This window comes from Globicephala melas, chromosome 15, assembly GCF_963455315.2.
Source record: "Globicephala melas chromosome 15, mGloMel1.2, whole genome shotgun sequence".
Taxonomy (NCBI): Eukaryota; Metazoa; Chordata; class Mammalia; order Artiodactyla; family Delphinidae; genus Globicephala; species Globicephala melas.
The window spans coordinates 52,149,798-52,163,347 of NC_083328.1; the positions used below are offsets into that span (position 1 = coordinate 52,149,798).

Here is a 13,550-nt window from a genome sequence, read left to right on the forward strand (position 1 = left end):
ACTACCTGTTCTTTGGCAGACAGCTGCAAATAAAATTTCAAAGTCTAAGCATATGTTTGCTCTCTTAATGTACACAACAGAAAACTAAATCTGAACTTTGGAAAAAGTCTATTAATAATTGACAAATAACAGAATTGTCAGGATGTAGAAAGCAACACAGGGAAAAAAAAGAAAAATATCCCAGGGTTCGCAACAGGAAAATGTTCACCCGGCTTGTTTGCATCAGTGATTATGAACAACATGCAAAATCCATACTTCCAAAGTCTATATATGACTATTATAAATCTGGGGCAAATGATCAGGAAACCTTGGCTGATAATATTGCAGCATTTTCCAGGTAAGAATTTTTTAAAATCATATTTAAAAATTACACAGAGATAAATAAATATAGGAGATAGACAATAAAAAAAAATTACACAGAGACATTCTATCAAAACAAGATCTTTCAGCTTTAATGTTGATGGTGTGGAATTATTTGTCTAGATATTATGCTTAGTAGAGAGGCGAAATTCATAGGGCTGTGAGAAATGTTGGGCTTTAAACTTGTTTGAACATATTCCAAGCCTGGGAATCTTGAAAAAAGCTAACCCTAACTTTCCTCACTTGGAATTATGTGGATACATACATTTTTATACATTTAACTGTGTATAAAAATGGTGACAAATTCTGATGACTCCATTTTCTTTTTCTCTGAGTATGACAGTGATGGTCTATTTTATGGTGTAGGAAACTATTAATATTAAACATAAGATAGCCATCTTATCTGGTCAAACCAGATCGGATGGTTGCCTCAGATGTTCCCATCCTGCTGGCTTTCCACTATCATTCATTTTGATTACCATTGTCTAAATTTTCACCTTAGATTCCAGTTTGTCCATATAGCATTACTCTTTCAACTTTGCTGTTTCATCTCTCCTTCAAAGTGCTTCATCTCTCTTCCCAAATTAGTTTTCCCTTGACTTTCATATTTCAAAGCCCAAGATGGTAGATATCATGGTTTATGTTTTCTATTTGTAATAAAAACAAGAAACAAAATAACTTTAAAGGAGGAAAACCCCTTTTTCTCTCAGCAATTAGGAAATGGTTTATTTGCTGGAGCAGGGGAGGCGAGCCCTCCATATACTATAGTCTTTGGGGCTCATTCATCTTATATAATAGCTTTTAGTGAAGCCAGCAAATGTCGTGGACACTCATGGAGGATGAAAAATTAAAGAAAACAGGCAAAAAGTATCCAGGGGAAAGAATCTGCCTGCCGTCCTCATTTCTTCTTTAGCCTAGAGCAAAATCACTCAAAATCATTTTTCTATGTGTAAGTTAGGAGAAATGAAATCATTCTAACCAAGGTGGTTCCTGGCAAGCAGCACCGATTCATCTGCAAATCCATGCAGGAGCCTGAGAGTGGGGTGAAAGGGGGTGGGGGGCTTCCCAAAACTCCTTCAAGCCTTGGCTTTGTCTCAGATCTTTTCTGGGACGCTGGGAGAGCTATGGGAAGGGAAAAGCTGGCAAAGAGTGGAGCGGCTTAAAATTCTGCATGATTTTTTCCAACTGTTATGTAATATTTTGGGGTCCCTTCAACATTTTCTGCTCTTGGAAGATGCCCCTTCTTGGGCCCATCTCAACTCATCACCAGGTGATGTGGTTTGCCTATTAGTAGTCTCCTGAAAGCAACACTTGAACACAAATAGGTAACTTTGTTTTTTTTGTTTTTTTGCGGTACACGGGCCTCTCACTGTTGTGGCCTCTCCCATTGTGGAGCACAGGCTCTGGACGCGCAGGCCCAGTGGCCATGGCTCACACGCCCAGCCGCTGCGCGGCATGTGGGACCTTCCCGGACCTGGGCACGAACCAGTGTCCCCTGCATCGGCAGGCGGACTCTCAACCACTGTGCCACCAGGGAAGCCCACAAATAGGTAATTTTAACCAAGGAAATTTCAGGGCCTTGACAGGATGATGGAGTTGGTGTCCCTCAGCATTCCTTGGGGCACAATGCTCAGGTGACCACCTACTCCACTTATACACAGACTTCCTCACCCCTTACCACCCTTCACCCCATGCTAGTTGATTAATTACCTCACACATTAAGACTCTCAATGGGCTCAATTCAGTATTACATGCTGAGGATAGAGCAGTAAGCCAGATGAAGAAAACTCTTGTCCACAGGAGCTTACATTCCAGTGGATGCACATTGACCTTGGGCCTCCATAGTGCTGGTGGGTTGAATTGATGCAAACTGGACCCAAAACAATTGGCCCACTGGAGGCCTTTAAGAGGAAGCAAAGGGGTGTAGCAAAGCAGACAGAACACCTCTTCAACCCTAGAAATTCTAGAAACCCGGTGAGACACAGAAGACTGTGGTGACTTCCAAGATGTGGACTGGAAAAGTACCTCACAACTTCTGTGAATTACCTGGTTCTGCAGTGAGTATTCTCAGCTTACTCAGCCTAAGTACTGAGTAATTTAGGGTCAAGACACAGATAATGAGAATGAGGTTTCAATGCCACCTTTTCCACGAACCTTGATCATTCAATTTTGTTCAGCTTTAAAGAAGGGAAAAATGTATTAATCAACTTTCTCTGGAGGAGAGAGGATTATTATCAACCACCTGAGGAGTTTTTATTGCAGCACACATTGCCTATCTAACATCCCAGCTCCTCCTTTGCTGTGTAACTTGCTGGGTGGCCTTTCAGTCCTCACCCTGTGTCATCAAGCTGATCACGTGGAACTAAAAATAGATGTTCTGCAGAGGTGGTGGTGGCTTTGGCTTGATGGGATGAAGGCAATCAGTCGGAAACGTCTCATTTGATTCAAATGAAGATGGCAAAATAAACAAACTCCAGATAACCCCTTGTGACACAATGACAGAGTATTTTAAAGACAGTTATGACATTTATACCCCTCCCCATGCCACAAGTGTAGCAAATGGTCATTCACAATGACACCTTTTATCTCTGTACCAGCCCTGACAACCACGATTTGGAGTTCTGGGGACACAGGCCACTTATGTGACCAAATGGTTGCTTGGAGGTATTTCTGGCTAAGACTTGGGGCTCTAATCCTACTGTGTCCACTCCCCACATAAAAAAGGACAAATAAAGTCAAATAGATAGAACCACCCAGAAGAACAGTTTCCTATCGCAATTATAACAGGAACAGAGAAAAATGTCAGCTTGCTAGGTTTCATGGGGCCCGACCTGATTGGAGTTAATTTTCAAAAGAACAGTACTTTGTTTCTCTTACACATTAACTCAGGGTATCTTTCTAAACCGTGATCTGCACATATTTTGCGGCTTCTTGTGAAATTATCACTGATGGAATATAATTCTCTGATTTGGGTATTTAGAAGTCCTGTAATATTAGAAAAGGAAGCTCTCCTCGTCCCTCGCAGATCACTTAGCGACCCGGAAAATTGTGTGGTTTTCTTTCAAATAACAGATGGTAAAAGTGAAATCATTCCCTCTCTTTAATATTTGAGAAGCAATCTACACTTACCAGTGGCACTGGCAGTGTTCTTCTCATAGGTGTAAACGTCACAGGATCATTCAGCTCATTTGCACAACAGGTAAGTAAGCTGCTTTTTCTCTTGCATTATGAAAAGCAGCTAATTGTCTCTTGTTTTTTGAAGACACACACACACACACACACACACACACACACATACCATTTCAGGAGATTCACAGGCCTTCTGAAACTTAACTACACACGGAGCCTTTCCAAAAATGGCTTGACTATTTAAATATGTTTACCATACTGTGTTTTCTTCAGACTTAAATTCCTGCCCTCCTTCTTCCTTTACCAGGGTGCCTCAGAGGTTGATAATAATTCAGTTAAATAATCTTAAAGATCTCTCGATATTACAAATGAATGGTAAAAAGTATGGTTACAAATACTGTGGTGTATTTTATATACATATATACACACATTCTGTAGGTTTATACATATATTTCATGTGTTTTTAATGCTTAGAATAACTAATTTCGAGAAATTAAGATGCAATATGATCATCTTACTGGACTTATTAATTCAGTGTGTTGAGTTGGTGGGATTCAATAACAGCACAGGACTTCAAAGCTGGGTGATGAGCAGGTGTCTTCTTTCATCAGTGTACCTCCTCTTGAGGACTGTGTGTATCACCTGATTTATGATAAATTAAAATCAAGGTCCTTGTTGGATGTGAAAATGTTGCAGGAAGGGGGACCCCTTCCAGGGCCCGAGAGTGGGCTCTTGTCTAACACTTGGAAAAGAATTGTCTGAGGAGACAATCATGCTAACAAAGCAAGAGACTTTATTGGGAAGGGGCGCCCGGACGGAGAGCAGCAGGGTAAAGGAAACCAGGAGGACTTTTCTGCCACGTGGCTCGCAGTCTTGGGTTTTACGGTGATGGAATTAGTTTCCGCGTTGTCTCTGGCCAATCATTCTGACTCAGGGTCCTTCCTGGTGGCGCACGCATCACTCAGCGAAGATGGATTCCAGTGAGGAGGATTCTGTGAAGTTGGTAGGACAGATCACTGGAGTCTCCTCTCCTTTCGACTTTTCCTGAATTCTTCCGGTTGATGGTGGCTTGTTAGTTTCGCGTTCCTTACCAGGACCTCCTGTTTAATAAAACTCATGCAAGTGTTTACTATTGGGCCTGGCCAGGGCAGGCTGTTTCAGTCAGTGGTTTCCCTAACAAAATGGATCCCAACTTTTGCCCCACTTATTTTAACTCAGGAAACCTATGAAAGAGGTTTATTATTCAATTGGCTCGATTATTTTGTCAATCTTCATAACTTTTTCCAAAGTGGAGGTCCTATAAGAGCAGAGTCCAAGGTTATAGTCAGCTACTGTTTTATGTAAGACTGTGGGAAAAAAATCTCTTAAATTGGGGGGTGGGATTGGGTGGGGCTTGGAGAGCTATTGGAATTACCTGACAAGGTTAGTTGTAATCGCTCTTTGGAAGATTTCAAAATATGGAGGACTTTCTAGAGAACATACATTTCCCACTCCATTGATCTCATCTAATTTGGCCTAGGAATTGCATTTTGTGCATTGGTTGACGGGTGTCTGTAATGCCATCCTCAAGGCAGGAAATAACGTGTGTGGGAAGCAAGAACAGTTATTTAAGTGACTGCGCCACCTAGTGGACAAGCCTAAAGCTACTGCCTGGAGATGGAAGTAGCTTGCCTTAAAAGGGGGAACCTTGCCTTAAAAAGGGGAACTGGATATTTGAAAATGTTCTTTCTGCCACACACACACACACACACACACACACACACGGCTGATGCCCCGCAGCTCTGTGTGTATGCTTCATAAAAGCTTTCATTGTTTCCTCAGCTCTATGTAAATATTAATGACTTCCAAGGCCAGCGTGCCAACGGCTGCTATTAAATCTTTTTCTCTCATTCTAATAATACATTTAGAGATGATTGGTAGTAAAAAACTCTCTTCAAGGCTTCTGCCTCTCCCCCATCAGAATGGAGATCAAAGAATTACGCTGTGAGGGTCAGTCGAGAAGAACAGACTTCCAGCAGCAGAGCATGTGGTGTGACAGAAAATCATGACAATTATGATGTTCAAAGGAATTGCAGAGAAATCACAGTTAAACTTCTTTATTATGCTTGCAAGGGCTGGATGTTTTTACTTTATTATGTGAGGAAGGGTTATATTACAGACCCTTAGCTATTCCTCAAGGCAACACGAAGACAGAACTTCTTCTGCTACAGGAAGTAGGCTTCAGTTAAGACTTGGGAGGTTTGATTTATTTTGGTGACTCCCTTACTAAATCACACTTCACTGTATTGATAAAAAATCTTGATCTATCTAGAAGCAGAGTTAAATCTAGGTCCTGAAAGGTAAGTGCTAGTTAGGTACGTATGTGTGTGTACTCACATGTTTAGTGCCTTAGTGCTCATTAGGAATGGGGCTGTATTTTTTTCAGTTTTAATCAGTTACTAATGAGGAGAAAATAATCCTGAACAAATAAGAGATACAAATTTTGCTGAGAGAAAAGAGAACTAGTTTTCCTGTAAAATTTACTAGTTTGATTCTTGGTTTGTTAGTAACTTTCATTGCTACACAAAAGTATTACAGAAAAAGTAACTTAAGGTAATGTTCAGGGGTCAAAAATTCAAGCCAAAAACTCGTCTTTGCCAAATAACATTGTTCATGAAAATGCTCAATTAAACTAAAATAAAAACTTCCCTTATCATCATATTTCAATGGATACTGAATTCAGATCAAGGATTCTGAAGAAACCACATCAAATTTTAAAAGTAGTTCCCTGAAGCTACTGTCTGTAAGAAAAAATACTGCTGAAGTAGACATAGGATATCTTCTTAAACTCTAATCTAACCTCCATGCCATTCTATACCATCTTGAAAATGGCTTGGAAGAAGTGAAATGAAAGCTATATTCACACAAAAACCTTTAAGTGAATGTTTATAGTGGCATTATTTATAATCACCCCAAGTTGAAAGATTCCGAATGTCTCTTATCTGAGAATGGATAAACAAACTGTGCTACCTTCTTACAGTGGAATACTAGCCATCAACCAAAGAGAACAATTATTGATGCATGCAGCAATATGGGTGAATCTCAGAAGCATTAGGCTAAGTGAAAGAAGCCAGACTCAAAAGTCTACATACTAGAGCTGACCTTTGAAAGTGAGTTTGAACTGAGCAGGTGCACATATACAGAGATTTTTTTCACTGAATCGGTGCTACACGATCCATCTTTGCTTGAATCCGTGAATGTGAAACTGGAGATCGGGAGGGTCCGACTGTAAAGTTTTTTCACTGTGCAAAGGGCTGACCCCCTCCACCCACCCACCCCCCTGCCTTGTTCAAGGGTCGACTATATATGATTCCATTTGTATGATATTCTTGCAAAGTAAAACTATAGGGACAAAAAAAGAAAAAGATCAGTGGTTGTTAGGGGATTGGATGGGGGAGAGTTCCACTACAAAAGGAAATGGGGCAAATATTCAGGATGACTGAAATGTTCTAGATCTTGATTGTCTGGTTACACAACTTCATGCGTTTCTCAAAGGGCAAAAATCCATACACTCAAATGGTTTAATTCTATAAAATGTCAATTATACCTACTAAGAATAATGGCTTGAGAAGTTTATTATTCATCTTATTGTTAACTCTCCATCTTAACAACTATTAAGATTTACCGCATTTCCTTGAGCTTTGTAAAGGACTTTGCTTGCTGGGAAAAATAGAAGAATGTTTTCTCTTTCTAACTCAAATGTAATGTCAAAGCTTTGGTTATGCTTCTAAAAACTTTTTTTCTTTTTCAAACATTCTAGGTGGAAACTTTATCCACGAATGCTCCGGAACGTTGCTGAAATAGACCTGTCGACTTCTGTTTTAGGGCAGAGAGTCAGCATGCCAATCTGCGTTGGGGCTACTGCCATGCAGCGCATGGCTCACGTGGATGGGGAGCTTGCAACTGTGCGAGGTAGGAACAAGGTTCTCACTCAAAGGGACAGAAATGGGCTAATATTTAGTGACTCCCTTCTCTGTATGCATCAAGCAAACACTTCCCTGGATGTCTTTATACTCACAAAAGTTAAGCTCATTGACTGGCATCAAAATGCCTGTTCTTGCATGTCCTGCTCTTCTACCTTCTAGCTGTACTACTCTAGCAAGATACTCAGTTTTATCAGCTGTAAAATGGAGATAAAAATAGTACCTACCTCCTTGGGTTACTGTGAGGATTAACTGAGTTCACATATATAAAGTATCTAAAACAGTGCCTGGCACAGAGTAGTGGCTCAATGACTTTTAGTCGTATTATGAGTATCAATATCAATATCTCAAAATATCGAGGTCTGAGAAACGGACTCACCCGTGGTCACACAGCTAGGCAGTACAGAGATGGGCTCAACTTCATGGCTACCTAATTTCAAAGCCCTTGCTGCTTCCCCCAAACCACATGATTCTCACCATCAAAGAGCAAATGCAGTGACTTGGTTGTGTTTTCTGCCATGGTTTTGGACCATGATTCATTTACTGATAGGTTATATTCCCAGTAGAGCATTTCCAACTGCCTTAGGAGGGAATGATGAGAAATTCAAATATGATATGCAGAAATTCCTAATTAGGGCTAATTTATTAACTTCCCAGTCCCCTAGCAACTATGAATGTTTGAAAGGATATGTGCAGTGATAAATCTCCCCACATTCTGCTTCAGAAACACATATAAAAGTTGGTAATGAAGTCTATCTGATTTTTTTTTTTTTTTTTTTTTGGTGCTGAGCAAGGCAGGAAATTCAGGACCAAAGAGCAGGAACTAAATGCTATTTTAAAACATTTTCATTTTAAGAATTAAGGATCTTGTGGATTCGCTTCCCTCCTTGAAATGTCTTTCACAAAATACTGCCTGGACTGTCAGCATGACACAGTGAGGTTGTGCTAGAGAGACTTAGGTTAGAGTCTGGAGTCGCTTTAATTCTAGGACCACACACAGATAAGTGTGGCCACAGCCATTTGTCTACAGTAATCCTGAAATATTGAGAAGGAGAGGGAAAAAAGGGAAATGTATCGGTCTATTTAAAGTTAGGATAAGAGAGGACTTTCCAAGAATGCTATAGATAGCAACCAGTGAAACAAAAGCAAACAAATCAGCACACACACAAAAATGGAAATTTCCACACTCTCAAATATCTATAAAAGTTTAAAACAAATGACCAACTAAAATGAATTGAAAAATGAGACTGCAAAGAGTTAATGTCCTTCCTGTGTAAAGAGCTCTTTTATTTGAATAATAAAATAACATATAACCCAAAAATGGAGTAAAAGATGCAATTGAAAAAAGGCAGATAAGACATTCACAAATGGAGGCATAACAATAACAAATAAATGTATGAAAAGCATTCAATTTTTATCCCATCCATAATTATCAAATATAAAATTATAATTTTATTTTCTGAATATCAGATTATTATTTTAAGATTACATAGGGTGATTAGGTTATACACATGTTGAAAATGTGCATTTTCAAATACTGGTAGGAAGAGTGAAAAATAGAATAATCTTTTTAGAAAATAATTTGACACTATGTATCAAAGCTTTGAAAATATGAATTCCAAGTGATGTTATGAATTCTCTTCTAGGAATGCCAAGGAAATAATTATGATTTTGAGGAATGACATCTTTGCAGGGATTTTCATGCCTGTTATTTTTAATAAGAAAAAAGTCAGGAAAACACTCGAATGTCCCATATTTGGAGATTGGTTGCAAAAAATCGGATGCATAAATATGGGCTAAACACTTAAAAATCATATTATAGAAAGAGTTGAGTGGCATGGAAATATGTTACAATATAATAATTTTTAAAAAGCAGTTACAAACAATAATAAGGTCATATAATATATTTATTTTTGAAGACCAAGAACGTAGACCACACTTTACAAATTTTTATTTATGAGTGATGGGACTACTCCTGACTCTATAGTCTTCTTATTTTGGTCCATGTGTATACAGTTTTCTTTGAATTATTTTGCAAGAAGAGACCAATAAAAGCTAAATTTAAAAGAAGAGAGAAAACTGGAGAAGGAACCATGGAGTGGAAGCGAACGAAAGGAAGTGAAGAAGGCAATAAGCAAAGCTCACTTGGTAAAATGCCCTGGAGCCTGTAAAGTATTTTTACATATATCATTTTATTTGCTATTTGACAGGTGTCACTGTCCCCATTTTATGGGCAAAGAGCTAGTTCCATAGAAAGCAGGTTTTCATAGTTAGTAATTGATAGGACTTACTCTCCAAATCACCTCTGATGGCTCCTTACTTTTGCTGGGGGTGGGGTGGAAAGAAAAATGAGAAGAAAGCTTACTTAGAAACTATAATTTGACAGCCTAGGCAGTACTGTTTTATCTAACATTATTTCCTTCTAGCATTAACCATGAAACATTATTAAATGCCTATTGGAGTCTTATCCCTTTAGATTTATTTATTTATAAAATGATTACCATGTTCCAGGCACTTTTCTAAGCACATTACAAGTATTAAAACATCACATCCGGGCTTCCCTGGTGGCGCAGTGGTTGAGGGTCCGCCTGCCGATGCAGGGGACACGGGTTCGTGCCCCAGTCCGGGAAGATCCCACATGCCGGGGAGCGGCTGGGCCTGTGAGCCATGGCTGCTGAGCCTGCGCGTCCGGAGCCTGTGCTCTGCAACGGGAGAGGCCACAGAAGTGAGAGGCCCACGTAACCCCCCCAAAAAACAAAAACAAAACATCACATCCCCTGAACAGTCCGAAGAAGTAGGTACTATTATTAAGCCCATTTTATATAGGAGAAACAGAGGCACACGGCAGATGCCCAGGGTCACACAGTTCATAAATGATAGAGATGGGATTCAGACCTAGGCAGTCTGGCTCCAGAGTCTGGGCTCTTAACCACCTTGTGCTGCTTTTAATTTCCAGAAAATCCCATAAGTATCATGAAGGGAAGCCCATGTATCTGTAAATCACATTCCCTAAAAGTAATTAATTTGTCACTTAAGGTGCACGCAGAGCAGACCCCGCCGGGGGAGTGCAGGAGACTGAAATACTTGATAGACATTAGCATAAGGTAGAACAGGCAGAACAAAGAGGACGTGGTGACACTGAGGACGCAGAGGAACTGGCAATGAAAGGTTATACACACCAGGTTGGAGAAGCCAAGATCCTGAACACATTCCTGTCAGGGCAGTGACATGACTGTTTATATTCCAGATTTGTGGTAGAATCATCCCTCAAGGATTTCAACATTCTTAAGGTTTTCTTCGACCTTCCAATTACTGTCTATGGATTGATGGTCTTTTTAATATTAAGATTAATCCCCCAAACAGGTGCTGATCCGCTCATAACAAAGAGTATTCCTTGGCTGATACATTTTGATGGTAGGTTACTTGGAAGGAAAGAATGTGTGCCTGGAACAGATGCTATTGGTGCCCAGGATATATTCCCTTATTACTTCGCATTTTTATCAGAACCTGCAGCTTTTTGCCTAACATTTTCTCTGGCAGCAGGAGCTGATGAATGGGGGTGGTGGTTGGAAGTGGGTGAGTGGAAGGGCATCCCTCTGGCTGGTGGATAAATACCTCAGCTCTCTTTGATCAGGATAACTGAAGCATCTTCTAATCCCATCACCCAGGGTTTCCCTAATAAGACTGAGCCCCAGTTGCCTTCAGAAATTACCTGCCCATTAGCACACCCTTCACTGGCTGCCTCCCATCCCTCTTTCACTTTCCTACTCCGTCAGCTCACCTTGCCATCATTCCCAAATACAAGACTCAGGCTCATAGCATTGTCTCATTGTCAGTTTCTGGAAGAATGCAAACCAAGACAATGACTAACTGAGTATTTGTACAGCCACAGGCAAATTTAAGGAAGAGTGGAGGAACGTACGTATTTGGTAGACACTGCTTTCTTTTCTCAAAACTCAGAAAATCAACATGGAATTATGCAGCTGATATTTGATTTACTCTATCATTTCCAAATATGGAAACTCTCTCAAGCTAGCCTGATCCTTGGGGAAACTGTGAGATCTATGCATGGATGTTGCTGTGGAGGATTTTTTTCCCCACCCTCCTAATTATCTGGCCCCTAATCAAGTTTTCTTTTTTCCAGGGTCTTTGTCCTTAGCTAGAAGGAGAAACTGGGGCCAAGTTCAGAGGGTAGGGGTTAGTTAGAAGCCATCTCTGGAGAAAGTGTTCCTGTTAGCCTGGTCAGTAAGAGTAGGTGAAATAAAATCCCCAGGGAATGGTCTGGCCTGAATAATTAGAATGAGCATCTAGAAAGTTCTGGAAGTTGCTGTGGTACCATGGTCTTGCCTTCGCAGCTGGTTCTCCAGACTTCTTCACAGAGACTTGCTTCAGGGGTCATTTGGTCTTTCTCCTCACCACTGTAGGACATGTCCGCATTTTGAACTAAGCCCAAGAGCAGAGCTTTCTTCTTTACATGACTGTGTGGTTGTAGAGTGACCAATGGAGCTACTCTTTCTTCATTTTCTAAATGGCAACGAGTATAGGGTTGCCAAATAAAATACAGGGAACTAGTTATAGTTGTATTTCAGATAAAAACCAAATCATTTGTAACTGGTATCCTATGTTTATTTGCTACAGCCGGCAACCCTAGTTAAATGAGAGATCTTACCTCTAGAGGCTCTTGTGAGGGTCACATGAGATAAATACTACGAAAAGCTTCCCAAAATGGGGCTCAATTTTTATTTGCCCCTGAGATTCCAAGTCCCTAAAATATTTCTCTCCCATACATTAAAAACTCACTTTCAGAAAAGTATACTCCATTTATAATATCTTAGTGGGAGTAAAAAATTGCTCTTTTTACTTTGTTAAAGATGTTTTTGTTTTAAGCTTTATGCAGGAACCTCAAAAAATGACTTTAGGGGCCAGGCTGGTAATTTAAATATCCAAGGAGGGATGAAGTTAAGAAAACAATAATGCAAGCTCAGTGGTGGGGAGGGTACCAAACCTAGATTGCAGGTTCCATCGAAGGAGGGCAGCCACATCTTGGCACTAGCTAACTGATGCCCCATGGGAGTGAGGATGTGGGGTGGTTGCCAAATCTTCAAAAATTTAAGAGAAGCCAGAAATCTTGATTTTAATGTGCAATGTCCTGGTTTTTAAATGTTGGCAAATAAATCAAAATTCTTTAAAACACTGTTTGGAGCAACAATGTGTGGGCCAAGGCAAATACTTTTGTGGGCTACAACTGTCCGCTGGGCTGTCCAGCTGGGGCATCTGATTTATGTGGAAATTCACCACTAACTAGTTTCACTCTCTAGGATTATGTTTCCTCACTGATAAAGTGAGCTGCTTACATGTGATCAGTGGTTCACTTCTGGTGTCGCAAGGAGGCTGGAGTTGTTTCCAATGATCTCAAGGAAGTTAAGTGTGTCACTGAGCACACAGCTACTTGTGTTGCTTGTTGGGACTGAAAAGAACAGTGCTTTAAAGAAAAAGTTCTGCTGCTAAGACAAAAACAAAAAAGAATACTCAAAAACATAAAACTCCCAACAGGAGTAGATGATCTTTACAATTTTTTTCAGCATACAAATAACTGGTTTTGTGCCCATTTAAGATGACATCAAATACAAAAAAAGAGACCAAAGTCAAGACCTGCCCCTCCTGACATTGCTGAAATCCCCCCTCTCTCCTTTACTTTCCACTCTATGCCAGCCCTGGAGGATATAGACTGTGGAGTGAGCATCTGCCTACATTGGATTTTCATTTCTCAAAACTGCATTCTTGGGATAGAAGAGAACGATCAGATAATTACTGATCTCTAGATCTTGCTGAAAACAAATAGGTGTTTAATAAATGCTTACATAAATTTTAAAAGTGATACTTCAAAATCTTGTGGAAAATGATGATAACGACCATTTATTTAGCAATTAATGTGTGCCAGGCAATTTGAATTTATTAACTCATCTATCCCTGACCACTGTCTTAAAATGTGTGAGCCCCAAGCCCTGAGGATCTTTCTCTGACTCCTGTACATGTGGAAACTGAGGCTTGGAGAGATTAAATACCTTGCTCAAGGTTATTAATCACTTACACAATGCT

General features: G+C 40.0%; 1 protein-coding gene across 1 annotated transcript in view; it reads left to right on the plus strand.

Annotated features, from left to right (window-relative positions):
- Positions 1-200: 200 nt before the first annotated feature.
- The window catches only part of HAO1 (hydroxyacid oxidase 1), a 64,500-nt gene continuing 51,150 nt past the window's right edge, over positions 201-13,550 (plus strand). Inside the window, exons 1-2 of the mRNA XM_030872665.2 lie at positions 201-337; positions 7,289-7,440. Of these exons, the coding sequence (XP_030728525.1) occupies positions 201-337; positions 7,289-7,440 (289 nt within the window). The remainder of the gene's footprint in view (positions 338-7,288; positions 7,441-13,550) is intronic.